The sequence below is a fragment of the Gobio gobio genome (genome assembly GCF_949357685.1).
Source record: "Gobio gobio genome assembly, chromosome: 3".
In the NCBI taxonomy this organism is placed as follows: Eukaryota; Metazoa; Chordata; class Actinopteri; order Cypriniformes; family Gobionidae; genus Gobio; species Gobio gobio.
Genome location: NC_137099.1, coordinates 10,198,687 through 10,218,170, shown reverse-complemented (window position 1 = coordinate 10,218,170; position 19,484 = coordinate 10,198,687). Strand labels below are relative to the sequence as shown.

At 36.3% G+C, this 19,484-nt stretch overlaps 1 protein-coding gene across 3 annotated transcripts in view; it reads right to left on the bottom strand.

Moving 5' to 3' along the window:
• hecw2b (HECT, C2 and WW domain containing E3 ubiquitin protein ligase 2b) overlaps nt 1–19,484 on the bottom strand; it is a 49,755-nt gene that overhangs the window by 8,857 nt on the left and 21,414 nt on the right. For all 3 annotated transcript variants that reach the window (XM_079813596.1, XM_079813597.1, XM_079813598.1), the window contains 16 exons: nt 17,765–18,450; nt 16,801–17,131; nt 15,866–15,967; nt 15,550–15,700; nt 13,924–14,024; nt 13,657–13,781; nt 10,411–10,596; nt 9,360–9,494; nt 5,749–5,848; nt 5,493–5,589; nt 5,328–5,411; nt 4,409–4,518; nt 1,818–1,938; nt 1,625–1,738; nt 998–1,150; nt 747–845 (listed from right to left, as the gene is read on the bottom strand). In XM_079813596.1, the coding sequence (XP_079669722.1) occupies nt 747–845; nt 998–1,150; nt 1,625–1,738; nt 1,818–1,938; nt 4,409–4,518; nt 5,328–5,411; nt 5,493–5,589; nt 5,749–5,848; nt 9,360–9,494; nt 10,411–10,596; nt 13,657–13,781; nt 13,924–14,024; nt 15,550–15,700; nt 15,866–15,967; nt 16,801–17,131; nt 17,765–18,450 (2,695 nt within the window). The remainder of the gene's footprint in view (nt 1–746; nt 846–997; nt 1,151–1,624; nt 1,739–1,817; nt 1,939–4,408; nt 4,519–5,327; nt 5,412–5,492; nt 5,590–5,748; nt 5,849–9,359; nt 9,495–10,410; nt 10,597–13,656; nt 13,782–13,923; nt 14,025–15,549; nt 15,701–15,865; nt 15,968–16,800; nt 17,132–17,764; nt 18,451–19,484) is intronic.

The following is a 19,484-nucleotide window of genomic DNA, read 5'->3' as shown; positions in this document are numbered from 1 at the left end:
GATATTTGGAGCCGATACTGCTTTTGCTCCCTCAATTTACATCATAAAAATGACACTATGATCATGATGATAACAATTTTACAAGTCTAAATTAAAAAAAAGGTACATTTATTGAACTAAAAAAAACAATATTTAACAAATAGTAAAAACAGGTGAGGGAGAACAAGAAAAAAAAAGAGTTCAGTGGTGAAAATAAATATTTAAGCATAAATAAAATAATTACACTATTGCACACAGTAGCAACAAGCAAGCAGCATAATAAAGTGCACACTGACTGTACTATACTTCATTTTAAAAGTAACCAACTATTTACAACCTAGTCATTTAATGCTTAGGTGCACTTAATTTAATCTCTTGTAGAGCAACACCAGCGGTAATTCAGGGAAAAATCTCCCAATGCTCTACGTGAAACTTCAGCCTTTTACCATCGTGTCAATTCTCAATTGATTTTGATGAATATGTGCGAGGGAGGCCGGCGCATCGGCCGGCCGATATATCGGTCTAACACTATATTTTTTTTTTATATATATATTTTTGAAGGGCCAATGTTTTAATGTCAGTGCTGTTAATATTTTTTATTTTTTTTAATCTACAAATACTAATGGGACCACATTCAAATAACATGTTATTTATAACAAAAAAAAGTTTTTAAAACATTTTTAACCAGATTTGGGGAGATTTTTTACTATTTTCTATTTGCTAAAATATTTACCAAAAATGTATGAGAAATGTATTTTGCCACTCACATCCGAAGTAGGCCTTTGTAGAAGGGTCGTGTGAAGAAGGCATCCAGCAGGTATTGATGGATAAGAGCGAGACCCAGTATACGACCACTAAACCGAAACCTGACAACAGAACATGTTTAAAAAACATTGGGATACATTTCTGCTAATTTGGTTCATCAAACGACATCTTGTAGGCACAGATCGAGTCAAGTACATTTTAAGTCTTATTTTTAATACTGGACGTGCATTGAAAATGTAAAGTGTGCACTCACCACTCATGATGGTTGTCGACAAAGGCAGACATGGGGCTGATCTGGACAGTGTAGGTGTCATTGGCCGAATACTCAAACAGGCCGTAGTATGGGTTAAAAAGCTCCCGTGACACCAGAAAGAAAAACTCTCGTGATGGGCCACTGTAGTCCAGTCTGAACAGGAGCAAAATTTAAAAAATGTGGTCCCCATGAGGAAAACAGCTTATAAATCATACTAAGTGATGCTTATGGAAAATGTAAAAATGCAGAATGTTTTCTGTGGCGTGTAGGTTTAGGGTTAGTGGATAGAATATATATATATATATATATATATATATATATATATATATATATATATATATATATATATATATATATATATATATATATATATATATATATATGTAGAATTTGTACAGTATAAAATTATATATGTAGAATTTGTACAGTATAAAATTCATTAATGTCTATGGAAAATCATAAAACATGAAAACACAGTGAAGATAATAATAATTATACAACAACAGGCTTCCACTTTTGATTCAATAAATCATACTGTGGTATGTTGGATTATTATTAGATTTTTTATATATATTGTCATATAGAGTAAAGTCTGGTTATCTTTAAAAAAAATGTGGGTACACTGACCCCTCTTCTCCAACAAAGCTGACGTAGAGTTTACTTCTCTGTAGATCTTTACGAGAGTAGCACATGATCTGATTGAAGGCGTCCTCCAGTAGATGATCTCTGCGGATTATCAACCTAAAACAAGCACAACAAGTTAGCATGAGAGTGAAAATGTGTTATAAAACAAGACCTCACTTACACTACAGATGCTTACTTGACTTTGCCTGGACCCTGTCCGTAGCCTTTAGTCTCCAGTTTGCGATAGAAATTCCGAAGTTTGGCTTCAAAGTCCCGTTTGTACGGCGCAGGGGCCCGAGCGTTGGCTCGTTGTGTACCTGAGAGGAAGAGATCATGGTGATCATGGAGTTTGGTGACTCTGACAAGATCCAAAATCAGCTTGTTGTCAAGCATAGATAAATGTGTAGATTATGTGGAAATCTATGACAGGCTTTATTTGTCCAATCTGAGGGCTCTTTACAAATAAAATGTCTTTTATATATCAAACATTTATCCTAGAGTCAGAAAATGTTAACGTAAAATAAATAAAACATAACTGATATGTCCATTATATCTCCTGAGATAAAAAAAGAGCAATGAAAATGTCCACTGTCAATAAATAAATAAATGAATGAAAAAATTAATGGTAGTAGTAGTACATATGGGATAGGGTGAAAATTACTCTGTTCTCCTAGACAATTTAAATTAAAGAAAAAATAAATTAAACATAACTGAGATCTCCATTTCTCCTAGTTTGTATATACAGACAGACAGACAGACAGACAGACAGACAGATAGATAGATAGATAGATAGATAGATAGATAGATAGATAGATAGATAGATAGATAGATAGATAGATAGATAGATAGATAGATAGATAGATAGATAGATAGATAGATAGATAGATAGATAGATAGATAGATAGATAGATAGATAGATAGATAGATAGATAGTAATGAGGTAAAATGGTTAAATAATGATGTGATTTGAAACAGGTGATGTCAACAGGTGATTGTAATTATGATTTGGTACAAAAGCAGCATCCAAGAAAGGTCTAATCTTTTAGGGGCAAAGATGGGCCGAGGATCGCCAGTTTGCCAACAAATACGTGAGAAAATTATTGAAATGTTTAAAAACAATGTTCCTCAAAGAAAGATAGGAAGAGATTTGGATATTTCACATTCAACAGTGCATAACATAATTAAAAGATTCAAGGAATCTGGAGGAATTTCAGTGCGTAAAGGACAAGGGGCGCAAGCCTAAGCTGAACAACCTTGATCTCCGATCCCTCAGGCGGCACTGCATCAAGAATTGTCATCCATCTAGAAGCGATATCACCACTTGGGCTCAGGACTACTTTGGCAAACCTTTGTCAAGTACCACAATACGTAGTTACATCCACAAATGCCAGTTAAAACTGTACTGTGCCAAAAGGAAGCCCTATGTTAACAGTGTCCAGAAGCGCCGTCGACTTCTCTGGGCTCGGAGGCATCTGGGATGGACCATCACACAGTGGAAACGTGTACTGTGGTCAGATGAATCAGTATTTCAGGTATTTTTTGGGAGGAATGGACGCCGTGTGCTCCGGACCAAAGAAGAAAAGGATCATCCAGACTGTTACCAGCAACAAGTCCAAAAGCCAGGGTCTGTCATGGTATGGGGTTGTGTCAGTGCCCTTGGCAAAGGTAACTTGCACTTCTGTGAAGGCACCATTAATGCTGAAAAGTACATAGAGATTTTGGAGCATAATATGCTGCCTTCAAGAAGACATCTTTTCCAGGGACGTCCATGCATATTTCAACAAGACAATGCAAAACCACATTCTGCACACATTACAAAGTCCTGGCTGCGGAGGAAGAGGGTACGGGTACTTGACTGGCCTGCCTGCAGTCCCGACCTGTCTCCAATAGAGAATGTGTGGCGCATTTTGAAGCGCAAAATGCGACAACGAAGCCCCCGTACTGTTGCCCACCTTAAGACTTGTTTGCAGGAAGAATGGGACAAAATTACACCTCAAACACTTCATCACTTGGTGTCTTCAGTCCCTAAACGTCTTTTAAGTGTTGTGAAAAGGAATGGCAACATTATAAAGTGGTAAATGCTTTACTGTCCCAACTTTTTTTTAAATGATTTGCAGGTCTGAATGACAGGAAAGGATGCATATTTACAAATGACATGAAGTTGACCAGACAAAACATGAAATATTTTTTGTTCATATTGTCTGCAATGAAATACAAGTCAAACTAAATTTAGAAATCACTTCTTTTTTCTTTTTTTTTGCGTTTTCCATACTGTCCCAACTTTTTCTGATTTATGGATTGATTTATGGATAGATCGATTTTAAAGGTTAAAAGGAATCAAGATGATTTCCCATATCGAGCAAAAAAAAACACTGTTGAATTTGCAGAACTCCCTCTATCCAGCGGACGGTGTAATACCCGAGAGTCATCGGTGACTAAAGTCAGATCATAGTGAGTTTCAACATGATTCCCTTTGGCACCATGATGTCCGCCACACTCCAAACAGACTTGTGAAAATCAGAGTGTCAGTATGACGGTTAAAAGTTGCCTGCAGGGATTAGCCAAAAACCCTGAACTCCAAACACACAACAAATCCCAAATAGCGGATTTGATGGATTTGGCAGCCAACTCAAAAAATACCCAGGAAATCTGGTTGACTGAAGTCAAAGCAATGCTGTGAAGGATAGGTAGGACCCGAGACACAATCTCTTACATTTGCAATTATCACATGTAAGATATGAAATATATAATTTAAAAATACATATTTTAATAGTGTTAAAATATTACCTGGGGAGTTCTGAGGGGAGGAGACCGGGGACCCTCGTGGTGATTGACAGTAGCTGGGGTGCAGTAAGGCATGAGGTGGCACATACGACATCACTTCCTCTTCAAACAAGCTGCAGCGAGAAAAAGAGACAAAGATTGTTTGTGTTTGGAGGCAAACTCAAGATTTCTAAGATGCATTTACATGAGAAACCGTTTTGCATAAGATATTAATTATTTATTTGATGATTTTGTTGTTCTGATATATGAAATAATAGTCTGTAAAAAATTGTTTATTGAACATTTAGAGCGAATCTAAAAAACTCTGCACGGTTTGTTTGTTTTTTTTGCGTATGATATCTGATACATCAGGCTTTTATGGCTCATTTAGTATGATATAGTGAGAATATGCTAATCTTTGAGGAGGAAAAACACCCAGTTTAATTCACCTCAGGCAAAAACATATGAAGACACAAATATATGAAATTTGGTGCTGTTGCTGATATTTAAATAGCCAAAAAGTAAGATAAAATTCTGATAGCTTGTAATGTAAACGGGACCTTAATAACACTACGGTACAGTAAGACTATTTACATAAAATGCATATAAAATCAGTTGCCTCTAATATGACTTAGTAAGATGATATTAAAATTCTCAGTTTTATGATTGAATCTCAAAACTCATAATGCAATGCAATACAACGATGATTGAGAGATGAACAAATAAACATTCCTCAAAAGCCTCACATTTGATCTATTAATCAGATGACAAAAGACATGTAGTAGGTTGTGTAGAACAGGTTTTGATCATGTTGATCATTTAAAGGCCTTAGAAATATGATACAGTAGGCTTTGCAATGCTAAACCTTAGAAAATGTATTATTTCATATTTTCTTACATCCTTTTTTTGCAGGGTAAATTCACAGAAATCACTGGTAGAGTACCTGAGCAAAATCACCAAGTCTGCATCACTGGAGAGGCGAGCTAAACCCGAAACTCCTTCATTACGAATAAACTGCACCTTCTCCCTGTGGATTAGAAATGTCAACATATTCATAATCAATAGCTCAGGACTGAGGTTGGTTTTGTAATATTTCTTTGAGTCTCACCTGAGTGAGTGATTCCGAATGAGCTCAGGCTGCCTCTCCTGAAGGATCTCAAATACGTTCGGCTGCCGCAAAAATGCCACTATTTTATCATTATAGGCTATAAAGAGAGGAACAAAGCAATTGGTCAAATGAAGATGCTTCAAAAGATGTAACACCACATTTTGATAAAACAATGCTTTATGAAGGATTTAACAAGATGAACAAATCTAGTTCTGTCTAAAAACTTCCTGATGAAGCTTGGCTTAAACCGACTCACCAACAGGAACTACATCTTGACACTGGTTGCGATTGGCTGCAAAGTTGTTGGAGGGGCGTGGCAGTACAGCCGGTCCGGCATGCCGAGGGTCATCGCCCACCTGCAGCACAAACAAAATAGGAGTGACCACTATGTCCTCACATCCATAGGACGTCACACAAGAAAACACTAGTTTACTGCATAAATACTGTATGTGAATATTGCAGGGTTAAATGCCTTTCCATCTTTCCATTTTTCCATTTATATATATATATATATATTAGGGATGCCACAATTCTCAATATAATATTGAACCGTTCGGTACGGCATTCACGGTTCAATACGCGCTTGTGAATTGCGTTTTTTTCGGTTTCACATTTAATTAATTATTTTTCTACAAATGCTATCATTTGCCTCCAACAACGCGACATACATTCACATCCCACGTTAGTGGTAGAGTTATACTCACGGAACACTAGAGTTATTCACAATCACCAAAGTTCATTATTTGCATGCGTTTTAAAGCCTTGCCGGCTCATTCGCGTGCGTGGTTTTAACATGCCTTTTCAGAGCGCGCGCACTAAACGCCTGTCAAACACGTGATGACTGGACTAAGTATTCGTCTTACTGCGCTAATGTCAAATACACACAAGGTTAACATAAACACAGTCGGTTATGTCTAAAGTGAAAGTAAAATCGCATGCGTGTCTGTATATTAGATGCACGCAGGTCTTAAATTGACAACAGCGCAGTAGTGAACACGCGGTCCTTAAAGGGACAGTTCACCTTTACTCAATCTAATATTGTTTCAAACCTGTATTCATTTCTCAATGACAGAATTTTCATCTTTGAGTGAAATAGCTCTGAGCTGCCAGTATAAATCTTTATATATATTTATTTTATATTATCCAATACACTAGGAATGTGTACAAGGGTTTTTTTAAGTAAAGTTTTAAGTTTAAGTAAGGTTTTTCAATTCTTTTAAGTAAAATAAAGAGTATTGCAATACAAAAATAGTCTTTTTTCTCCTTAACCTCTTGCTGTTCCTGTCGCCTAAGAATAGAATAACAAAAAATGTATGTGACATGCCATCAGAACCGGACCGAACCGAAAAGCGTGGTTAAAAACAGAGGTATGTATTGAACCGTGGACTAACTGTATTGTTGCATCCCTAATATTTTATATATATATATATATATATATATATATATATATATATATACACACCGAACAAAATTATAAACGCAACACTTTTTTTGCCCCCATTTTTCATGAGCTGAACTCAAAGATCTAAGACTTTTTCTATGTACACATAAGGCCTATTTCTCGACCTGACTGCAGTTAGTTGTCATAACCAAGATGGCAAATGGCACTTTAGAGAGGTGTTCTCTTCACGGATGAATCCCAGTTTTCACTGTACAGGGCAGATGGCAGACAGCGTGTATGGCGTCGTGTGGATGAGCAGTTTGCTGATGTCAACATTGTGGATCGAATGACCCATGGTGGCGGTGGGGTTATGGTATGGGCAGGCGTATGTTACAGACAACGAACACAGGTGCATTTTATTGATGGCATTTTGAATGCACAGAGATACCGTGATGAGATCCTGAGGCCCATTGTTGTGCCACTCATCCAAAACCATCACCTCATGTTGCAGCTTGATAATGCACGGCCCCATGTTGCAAGGATCTGGACACAATTCCTGGAAGCTGAAAACATCCCAGTTCTTGCATGGCCAGCATTCTCACCGGACATGTCACCCATTGAGCATGTTTGGGATGCTCTGGATCGGCGTATATGACAGTGTGTTCCAGTTCCTGCCAATATCCAGCAACTTCGCACAGCCATTGAAGAGGAGTGGACCAACATTCCACAGGCCAAAATCAACACCCTGATCTAACTCTATGCGAAGGAGATGTGTTGCACTGCATGAGGCAAATGGTGGTCACACCAGATACTGCCTGGTTTTCGGACCCTCACCCGATACAGTAAAACTGCACAGTTTAGAGTGGCCTTTTATTGTGACCAGCCTAAGGGCGGCACACCTGTGCAATAATCATGCTGTCTAATCAGCATCTTGATATACCACACCTTTGAGGTGGATGGATTATCTCAGCAAAGGAGAAGTGCTCACTAACACAGATTTGTGAACAATATTTGAGAGAAATAGGCCTTTTGTGTCCATAGAAAAAGTCTTAGATCTTTGAGATCAGCTCATGAAAAATGGGGGCAAAAACAAAAGTGTTGCGTTTATAATTTTGTTCAGTGTTTATATATATATATATTACAATATATTACTATGCTTCAGTTGCTTTTGCATAATTCACCGGATATTTGCTCCCTGGCGAGTGTCCTTTAATGATGAAAGCTTCATTAAGGGCCCTGTGACTGAAGATCTGACAGCTCTTTTGCTAAAGCTGAGTGGATTGTAAAACTTTCCCTGGCCTTTATTCCCTGGGTGTTTATATAAGCAGGGGGACTTTTTAATTAAGTGGGCTCATTTGCATTTTTATGTTACGAAGACACAGAGGATTTAAAGATTAGTGGAATAATATTTAGACAATATGTTTACATGCATCCACATATGGCCAACTGACAAACGCACTCACACAAGGGATTGTGGGCGGACTGATGTGAAAATGACACTGGTGCATGCTGGGACACAGCGGAGGCCGATGCTGTGAAATTAATCAGCATATCTAAAGAGGCCTGAGAGGGCGATCTGTACTCCACACGGCCCCGACGTGACAGAAGATCAGATTCCCTAATGAGAAACCTGCTGAGAATATTTTATAATGTAAAACTAAAGATATTTTCATTAGAATATCTGATTACTGTCCCATGCATGCTTAAGTATTTATTTAACCAATAATAAAATGCTGTGTTATCATGCGTACGCTCACTTCGTTTATTTGATCAAACATACAGTAAAAACAGTAATATTGTGAAATGTTTTTAAAATTTCAAATAAGTATAATATATTTTACAATTTATTCCTGTGATGAATACATTTTCAGCATCATTACTCCAGTCTTCAGTGTCACATGATCCTTCAGAAATCACTCTAATATGCTGATTTGCTGCTCAAGAAACATTTCTTCTTATTATCAATGTTTAAAAAGTTGTGCTGCTTAATATTTTTGAGGCAACTGAGATATATTTTATTTTTCAGGATTTGTTGATTAATAAAACGTTCAAAAAGAACAACATTTATTTGAAATAGAAATCAATCCACTGTCACTTTTGATCAAATTAATGTGTCCTAGCTGAAAAAAAGTTTTAATTTCTTTAAAAAAATGAATAAATCTTACCCTAAACTTTTAAACAGTAGTGTAAATTTAGTGTCAATAATGAATTCCTTTGAAATCTATTTATTGTAAATCAATTGAATGTATTAATTTCTTAAAAAACAAATAATCTTACTGACCCCAAATCTTTGAACTGTAGTTTATATAAACTACATTTTAGCAAAATGCTGTGAATGGTTGCCCAAGTCAAAAGTCCCAAAGTTTAATTTAAAAGGTTAATTTAATAAATAAATGTAGAGATTTTTAAAACCCCTTTACAAGGCTGCTTGGAGCTTGAATTCTACTGTGATTGGAGGAGCCTCTTGTGGGCGTGTGAAGGCTCACCTCTCCTGCGCTGTGGCTGCGCTGGCGGCTGAGGTGTTGGCGGTGGGCGAGGAGGCTGTTGGGACGAGCGCTCTGCAGTGGCAGTCGTGGGTCTATGAAGGTGGTGGCCCTGCAGTTATGGTCCACGAAGAAAGGCTAAGGGGAAAACATAATCATGTCAATCTTTGCCAGCAAGTAAGCCGAAGGGTTTAAAAGCACAAATGTGAAGCTCATATTCATGTTGAAGCACTTTGATGAATGTGCCAGTAAAAACACTAACACAATAAATATTTACAGTAAACATTCCCTTTTAAACATTCACTTGCAGTACCACCTGCTTTCCTGCTAAGCTTCCATTATAAGCATATTACTGTTAAGCTCTTCCTGATTCATCAAGATTTATGGTGTACATGATATTAGTAATTATGCTGAAAATATTTCAAAATATCTCTAAGGAGCCAAATTAAATAACCAAATTGTGTATTCAATTACAGAATATTAATGTTTTTTTTAAATAGAGAACTGTTGTTTATTTTCCATAGTTTTTAATTAAGGGACTAAATATAAAAAGAGTCAAACATAGAAGAGAAAGGTGGACAGTGAATAATAAATAAAATAATTAATAAATTTTTATATATACATATATATATATATATATAGACCTATAAATATATATGATGTTATAAAATATTTCTGTTGTTCTTTTTAACTTTCTATTCATCAAAAAATCTGGGTGTTTCTTGAGAATAAAATCAGCATATTAGAGTGATATCTGAAGGATCATGTAATACTGAAAACTGGACTAATGATGCTGAAAATTCAGCTTTGCATCACAGGAATAAATTACATTTTAAATTTTGAAATAATATTTCACAATATCACTGTTTCTACTGTATTTTTCATCAAATAAATGCAGCCTTGGAGAGCATTTGCTATCAGAATCATTAAAAAAACTTAACAATTCCACACTTTTTTGGCCATATTTTATTTTATTTAGAAATGAAAGTTAAAAGCAGGGGGTATAAAAGAGAGGGATATCCAGAATGTGAACACAGAAGAGATGGTTCCAGACCTTTCCCGTGTGGTCGTGTTTCATTTCCCAGCCTCGCGGAAGATCCAGCTGTTTGTTAGCGAACATGTTGAGGAAGGCAACCAGGTCTCGATTGTGCTGGTAGCGCTCAAAGTGGTGCGCGTCCCGTCGCACTTTGCTGATCATGTGTTTTAGACATGTGTTACTTGTAAACATGCGGTAGGCACTCTGAGAAAGGAAAGGCAAACAGTCAAGAGTGTTTCATACGGTGTTTAAGTAATGCTTAAAAGTGTAACAAAATAGATTTTACAACAACAAAGCATTCTACTTTTGAAAGTAGCGTTTCCCCAAAATTAATGACAGAACCAGATGACTGCTTAGTGATACACACTTTCACAAATTCCCTTCAAGGGACAGGAAACTGTCTTGTGGGTAGGCTTGCTGCGGTAGTTAGTGTTACATGGTGTTAGGGATGAAACGATTACCGGTTTCACGATAAACCACGATAAAATTTAGTGACGGTTAGTAATATCGTATAAAATTGGATTATCATTAAAACCGCGTGTGATTATCACGATTGTGAAAACTCGCGGTAAATCCTGTCCAGTCAGTGTCAGTCTGGCTCAACGCTCCGCTGTTTGAATGAGAAGAAATGGCAGAAGGCAGTGACAGCGCCGGGGGATTTTTCAGACTCTAAAGGGACCAAATCTGAGGTGTGGTCATATTTTGGCTTTAACAAAAGTCCTGAGGGAAACTTAATTGAAGATGGTCACCTGTCTGCAGAACATGCCAGAAGAAATCGCTGTAATAGGGGGAACACTTCAAAACTACGAACGCAAGGCAAGTGGACTTTGACCTCAATACCAAAACTACGTAACGTTATGGGAAATAATAACGTGAAGCGAACGAACAAATTCAGCCAAGACTAGGGTGACATTTAAGGGATAATAATCAGGGCTTGACATTAACAATGGTGTAACAGTGTAACGTCATTTCGGCTGCACACTATTGCCACTCTGGCTGTTGAACTTATTATAGTCTTCTCAAAAGCCATCTGTTATAATCGCGTTGCGCATTATAACCACTTACACGTGTTTCTATTGAGTTTATGAATGCAATGTCTCATGATCAGAGGCGTTCAGATTAGCCGGAGTTTTGTTCAGAGCACGCGCCGCTCTCACTCGCTGAAATCTGAACTTAAAGCTCAGAGATAAACGTGCGATGTACGCAAGAGATTCACTCATCATACAGAGGTTGACTGTTTTTGTTCTATTTCAGCAGCGAAAATGGGTTTTTTTAAAAACACAGCAGAACCACAGCGCATCTGATTTGACTGGTATAAAGTTGGCGAATTTAGGGACCGTCTCTAAAGTTACATACAACATTGGTAACGTTATACGTGTTTCAAACTTCACTAGCATTTGAAGAGAATGACAGTCATAAAACTGACTGTAAAGTGTTCATTTAGGTGTCAGGTATGATGCACACATTTTGATATTTAATAAAATAAACTGTCAAATCATATGGAAATATGGATATGCATTATTTCACTAGGATACTGTTTGGGCTCTTACACAAAATATAGATTTAAATGCATCATTGCTGAACACTAATGAGATTATTGCGAGAGAATATATTTACAGAGATAATATTAGAGATTATATTTACGACAAATTATTATTATTTATGCGTTGCTATTGACGACGGCCATTATAAGGAAGGAAATCCCACAGAATAGAATCTCTATCTTAAAAAAGTGCATAGAGCTGCTTTAGTTATTTGTTGTTTGTTGATTTTCAAATAAAACTTGTTGAAATGTTTTCAGTGTGTGCATCTGTTCTTTTTGAACAATTTCATCTCATTTGAACAAAACCGTGATAATATTGATAACCGTGATAATTTGGGTCACTATAATCGTGATGTTAAATTTCCATACCGTTTCATCCCAACATGGTGTTCAGCCTTACATCGATTAAATTACTTGGCTACCGCGACACAGTCCTCACTGTCGTTTTGCTTTTTTTCTCTATATCTCTATAAAAAACATTTAGTTGAGTTGAACAATGGACGCTACAATTATAAACTGAAAGCATCCACTCCACTCAAAACAGCACAAGCTGCAGGGTTGCATCCGAAATCGCTCCCTATACCCTTAAATAGGGCACTATTTGAGGGGACAGCCATTTATAATGGTGTCCAAAACCATAGTGAACGTTATCGAGTGCACTCGTTCAATCCCACAATGCACCGCAATAACAAGTGTTCAACCGATGTACACTCAACGGCTAGAGAATACCCATAATGCACTGTGAGCGTCGTGCCCAGAAGATGCCGCATGCAGATGAATCATCCATCCATCCATCCTTTCCAAACCGCTGGTCCAGTGTGGGTACAACGTAATATTAGGCTAGAAATCTTGACGCACCCTAGTGGCAGCAAATGTAATTTGCAGCCAGGGTCGTCTAGCAACTCTCAGTTGACTTACGAGCTGGAAAAACCAAACTCTGGTCAGGCCAATCACATCGTGTATAGAGTCGGTGAGCGGGCTTAACATAATTACGGTAGAGTTGCGGCGGTTCCACGTGCTACTTGAAAACAAAGAAGCTGGCGAACAGTGGCCTTTCAAATCGGCTTTGGCCGCGACTCTGGAAGACTTGGAGGTAAGCTTTTCTATGTGAAATATAATTGTATATTTGTATATAATTTCATTGTTGTATATAATTGTATTATATGTTGTATATAATTTCCAAGAAAAAGTTCAAGATAAATGTTTCCATCACTATTGGAGCTTCCAGTTTGCGAAGTTTCAAATGATTATTAAACAGCAAGCACAAAAGCTCCAGGTATTCCAGCGCACTCAGTGCCCGAATTCACTCACTTGTTTTCATTCAATCCTTCAAGTGGACTATATTAGTGGACTAATGTAGGAAATAGTGAATGAGGGTATAGGGAGCGATTTCAAACACAGCTCAGTCAGATTGCACTTATCAAATGACGAGTGTAAGGAGAAATGACTGACAAGACGGTGGCGGAGGATTTGGTGCGTAACAGATCCTGAGCGTCATTGACAAATATCCTATCTTGTAAAATGTGCAGTCAGTACCGTCACTCCCTATACACAGAGTATGCGTGATCGTGAAAGTAAAAGCAAGCGGACATTAAAAAGCGATTATATCAGTAATACTGTTGTTGTCGCAAGTTTTTATACCGGTGTAAAAATGTCCTAACCGTGACATCCATACCTGTGGGTAAAAAAAGTGTGAATAATAAATGTGTTTGGAGACTAACAGGGTTGGAATGCAGTACGGTGAAGAAATCTGGGCTGGTGAGAAACTTGGCGCTGGGGGACTGAAGCAGCAGAGACAACCGGGAGCGAGAGCTAGTGGGCCCAACCACACCGTCCCGATGGTACTCTGAAACAGAGGACAACTTATAGTGTGATATGTCTCATGGGTTAAAACAAAAGATCTTTTTTTCTTCCTCCATTCTAATTTTCCTTGTACCTAAATAACCAGACTCATATACAAGCAGTGCATTTCTATTTTGAGAGAGTACCAGGTATGGTGTGTTGCAACAGGTCAGTGTCGTCTGTAGGCATCTCTGCAGCCTGTTCGTTTGTCCTCTCATTGGTTATTGTCCTCCGAATACTCTGATACCTGACCAAAACACAGATATACTTACATTTTTGGCATATTTTTTATGAAATAATTTTGTACAAGGATAATTGTACTTTATCCTTCATATAAATATTATTGTTAAATTAGTTGGTGCCAACTTAGCTGCCTCTACATAAATAAATAAACATTTAGAATAATAATAATATAAGTATATTTAATATATATATATATATATATATATGTATATATATATATATGTATATATATATATGTATATATATATAGGTAATCAGAAATTTTATTTGAAATAACTAAAATGTTATTTTTAATATATAAATTAATAACAATAAATTGAAAACAGCACAACTGTTTTCAACATTGTTGATTAAAAATGTGTTTCTTAAGCACAAAAATCAACACATTAGATTATTAATTTCATTCAAATCAAATAAACATCAAATAAATAAAATAAAATTTAATTAATATTTTATTTTATTTGCTAATATTATTTGCTTGCTTGATTTGCACGCACTTTAACTTTGTGCCATACTTGTGAATAAGTAAAATGTATATGCCACAAATACTTATTGCAAGGCATGATATTTTACATTATTTTAGTAATGAAGGAAATATAATATATAAAATATAATATGTGATGCCACAGAGTTCTCATGGCAAAAAAATATTTTCTATCCGCATTAGCGGATAATGAAGAGGCTTGCGAAACACTGACATCTCTCTCTTTTCAAAAAGATTACATAAACAGAGAATATTTGTTTTCGTTTTGATTTACAATATTTAAAACCTGACATTTCAACATTTCTTTAGACATGTCTCATGTTTGTGTGATAAGTATTCACTAAGTTACAGTTCATGTTCTGAAGACTATCTGAATGAACGTCATTGAAAGAGAGGCTGCAGATCGCGCATCATGTTTGTTTTCTTTATTTTGCAAAAAGTACAACATTTTGTTTTTATTGTGACTGTGAACAAATAAAAGTATACACTTAACAGATTATAATGATGTATAACACTTGCCTGAATGATAAAAATCGACAGTTATTTGAGTCTCTTTGGAACTGATAAGAAAAAAAGTGAGTCGATGTCGCCGGCGCGACGGCCAACTCGAGGGGGTTAAAAAGCATCCTAAATACACTTGACTTGACCATCCTTTTTAGACATTTTGTGCTTTTAAACTTTTAATTTTAGATGCTGCACACATTTCTGGCACAAATGCTTTTGCAATTGAAATGCATGCTAATAATGCAATAAATGAAATCAAGCTACGGGAGAGAAAGCACGAGAGAGAGCATGATAATAGCAGAACCGATTAGGTTGTTGTGGTTATTGGCTGCTGGGTGACATTTTAAAAGAGCTGTTTTTCCATATGAGTGAGGATTAACAAATGGCATTTCGGACTCGGATAAATCCCAAGATATTAGAATTTAAGGTCACTGTGTGCTCAAAACTCTTCTTCTATCAGAACTCACACTAATCACAGCTGATTTCATGCCATCTTGATAGATATCTGCCCGTGTGAATATTGTGTGCATGTGCGACTGACCTTCGGTTAAGCTGCTCCATCTGTTGAATGGAGTTGGATCTCTGTAGGATCTGAGGGGCAGCTGGAGCAGTCGGCCGCTGCCAGGTGGTGGTTCTGTTCACATGATCCACATAGAAGATCCTGCCGTGGCTGTCAATACGGGCTTCCCAGTCTACAACATACACCATTATAATGACCATTGGCACTTGTAATGTTTGTCAAGGGCTTTTTTCATGGACTGAGAAGAGCTTTTTGTTATGCCCATTACAATATTTAATTTAATTTAGGACAGTGGTTGGGTGAATCTCACACAAAAAGACAAAAAATATTCTCTCACTTGGCGGAAGAGGCTCGTCCACTCTCTGATAGCGGCTGATATCATGACGCACCGAGGGAAGAGAACGCACTGGCAGATGGCCGTTCACTTGAGCACTGGCTCCTTCAAAAAGGCAAAATTAGTTTAATGTTAATTCATCTATGTAAACATCAATATACTATACACAAATTATTCATTTTCAAGTTACTCAAGTAGATTTACTCTGTAAAGCCAAACAGGAATTTAAATAATGACATTTTATTTAATATAATTATTTATATTTTATTTATATTTAAATGTAAATAATTTGCAATATTTTTAATTTGTATTATATGTTTCATATTTATTATTATTATTGATGTTGTGGTTATTCTATTTTCTATTTAATATTATCAATATTATTATTAAGATTATTATTAATGTATTTATATATTATTATATTTTAATAATAACAACAAATATATTTGTTATTATTAAAATAGAATTTTATATATTGTATATACATTTACTTTCATATATTATTAAATAATATATTTACTATACATATATATATATATATATATATATATATATATATATATATTATTATCAACAATAAATAAATCATATATAGTATGTTATATTGTTTTAAAATAAATATTATTTATAATATCTTTATTATTAAATTTTTAAACATTTATATAATATTATACTTTAAAACTACCATAATTAATTACTATATACTATATAGTGATATACTATTTAATATAAAAATTATTATTCCTGCTCTTAACAGTTAATATTTACCATTTAAATGCATTAAATAATAATATTATTATAATATTAAATATGATTTTTTATTTATTTATTAATGTGCAGAAACATTTTTAACTGAAGGAAGTTTGATCACAGCTCTCTCATAAAAGTTTCCTAACGCTGATTTACTTCATAAATGACATGCATTATCACAGAGTTACCTGTCTCTTCATCTGTTAGGGTGGCAGCCTGTGCTGCGTCAGCCTGTGCTGCCTCAGCTGGCCTCCTCGCTTCATTGGTTAATTCCATCCCTTCAGCCTGTGATTCGTTCCCTGATGCTTGCAGACTCTGCCTCCTCTGCCAGATTCCAGCATCATCTTCCTCCTCATTGGCTGCCTCACTGGAGTTCCCCTGCTCTGGCTGCTTAGCTGCTGTGGCTCCGCCCCCTTCACTAGCTACATTACTTCCAGATGCTGAGGGCTCTGTGACTGTAGCAGCCTCTGTTGATCCTTCATCCCTAGTGACTGCCTTGGATGCAACTCCTTCCTCTTCCTGTGAGAAATGCATTAGGTAAAATGATACAAAGTAAGGACTACATAATACAAATTTGTGCAAATTATGTATATTCTACCTATTATATAACTCATTACTATCATTATTATGCATGAATTATGAGTTTATCATAAAATATTATTTATAATAGTTTTATTGCATTGTATTAAATATATATATATATATATATATATATATATATATATATATATATATATATATATATATATATATATATATATATATATATATATATATATGTGTGTGTGTGTGTGTGTGTGTGTGTGTGTACACATGATTAATTATAGTAATTATATATTTACAAACTTTGTTAGATGTGATTAATCGATTTGACAGCACTAATATATATATATATATATATATATATATATTTTTATTTTTTTTTTATTTTTTTTTTTTATGTATATTATCATAAAATAAAAACATTTATAATATGAGATTCTTCATAGAAGTTTAATATTTACAATAAATGCATTAAAGTTTAAATTAAATGTAACTATACAACTATAAAACCATACTGATAACTACTTAAAACCTGCATGGAAACTGAGGTAATACAACATATTTCCATAACAGGTCAAAATGAACAAAAAAACGCCAAACCCTACAGACCTGTATTTTGAAAACTGGCTGGTGAGAGTTTCCGGTGCTTTGTGTTGAGTCTCCAGAGGCAGCAGCCCCTTCTTGGCCGCCCTCAGCACCTCCATTTTGGCTCTTTGTGATGCCACTGCTTGACCCTGATGCTGTGGCTTCAGTGTCTGTGGCGCTGCTCGCAGCTTCCGACTCAAGCCTCTGCCTGGCTTTTACGGGACCCTCCCCTTTGTCCTGTTCAGAGGAGGTGCGTCCATCTGGCCGTGGAGCGCCATTGGTCAATGCCGTATCCCGGGAGGCGTGTCCCTCCTCGTCTTCATCAGAGTCTATATGTAACATAGCATTGAGCCGTGTGTCAGTGGGGAAACTTGAGCGTAGTTTAGGTGAGGCGGCCCCAAGCGGTCTGTCTCCGGGGCCCTTAGGGGCCTCAATGGCATCCAGGTAGTCGTTAAGCGAGGCCTGGCGATGACTATGGGCCGGCGTTCCTTCAGCCAAATCTGGGGCTACTTCTCTCAAGAGCCGATCCTCATCAGGGTCCATCATGCACTCGTCCGTCCTAAAGGCGTCACCGTGCAGGGACCCTTCAGAGCCAGTGGGCGAGGGGCCCCTGGCCATGCGCGAGGAAGAGTGCAAAACGTCCTCGTCGTCAGATGGGCTCCCAGGATCTCCGTTCATAGATGAGGCTCCTAGCAGAGACCCCATTGCATCTACAAAATCATATGACATTGCATATTAAAACAATAAGCCACAATTTACAGTGATTTTGAATGGCACAAAGGGGACCCACTTAAATTAAATGTTTCTTGAGCAGCAAATCAGCATATTAGAATTTTTTCTGAAGGATCATGTGATTTAAAGTGATAGTTCATCCAAAAAAGAAAATTATCTCATAATTTACTCACCCTCAAGCCATCATGTCCATCCTAGGTGTATATGACGTTCAAAAATGCCAAATCCAAAAATGTCTTGGCTAATCCAAGCATTATAATGGCAGCCCAAAATTTGAAGCCCAAAAAAGTGTATCCATCCATTATAAAAGTAATCCATACGGCTACAGGGGGGTTAATAAAGGCCTTCTGAATCCAATCAATGCGATTTTGTAAGAAAAATATCCATATTTAACACGTTATACAATAAAATATCTAGCTTCCGAATTTATGAAAAAAGCGTAACTGTTGTGACGATGACGTTGGACGTAGCGTAAGCATTTTGAACTGCGAGAGGCGTTACACTTTCTTCGTAAGTTGAATACGGAAGGCGGTCCGCCGGAAGCTAGATATTTTAATTTATAAAGTTTTAAATATGGATAATGCATTTACAAAAATGCATCGATTTGATTCAGAAGGACTTTATTAACCCCCCGGAGCCGTGTGGAGTACTTTTGTAATGGATGGTTGCACTTTTTTGGGCTGTCATTTACTGCCATTATAAAGCTTGGAAGAGCCAGGACATTTTTTAATATAACTCTGTGATATTGATATTGTGATATATGAGTGTATTCGTTTCAAAGAAGAATGCCATATACACCTAGGATGACTTGAGGGTGAGTAAATCATTGGCTAATTTTTATTTTTGGGTGAGCTATCCCTTTAAGACTTGAGTAATGATGTTGAACATTTTTAAAATATATTCAAATAGAAAACAAGTTATTTTAAATTGTAATTTTACATTTTACAATATTACTATTTTTACTCTTTTTTTGAGCAAATAAATGCAGCCTTGTTGAGCATAAGAGACATTT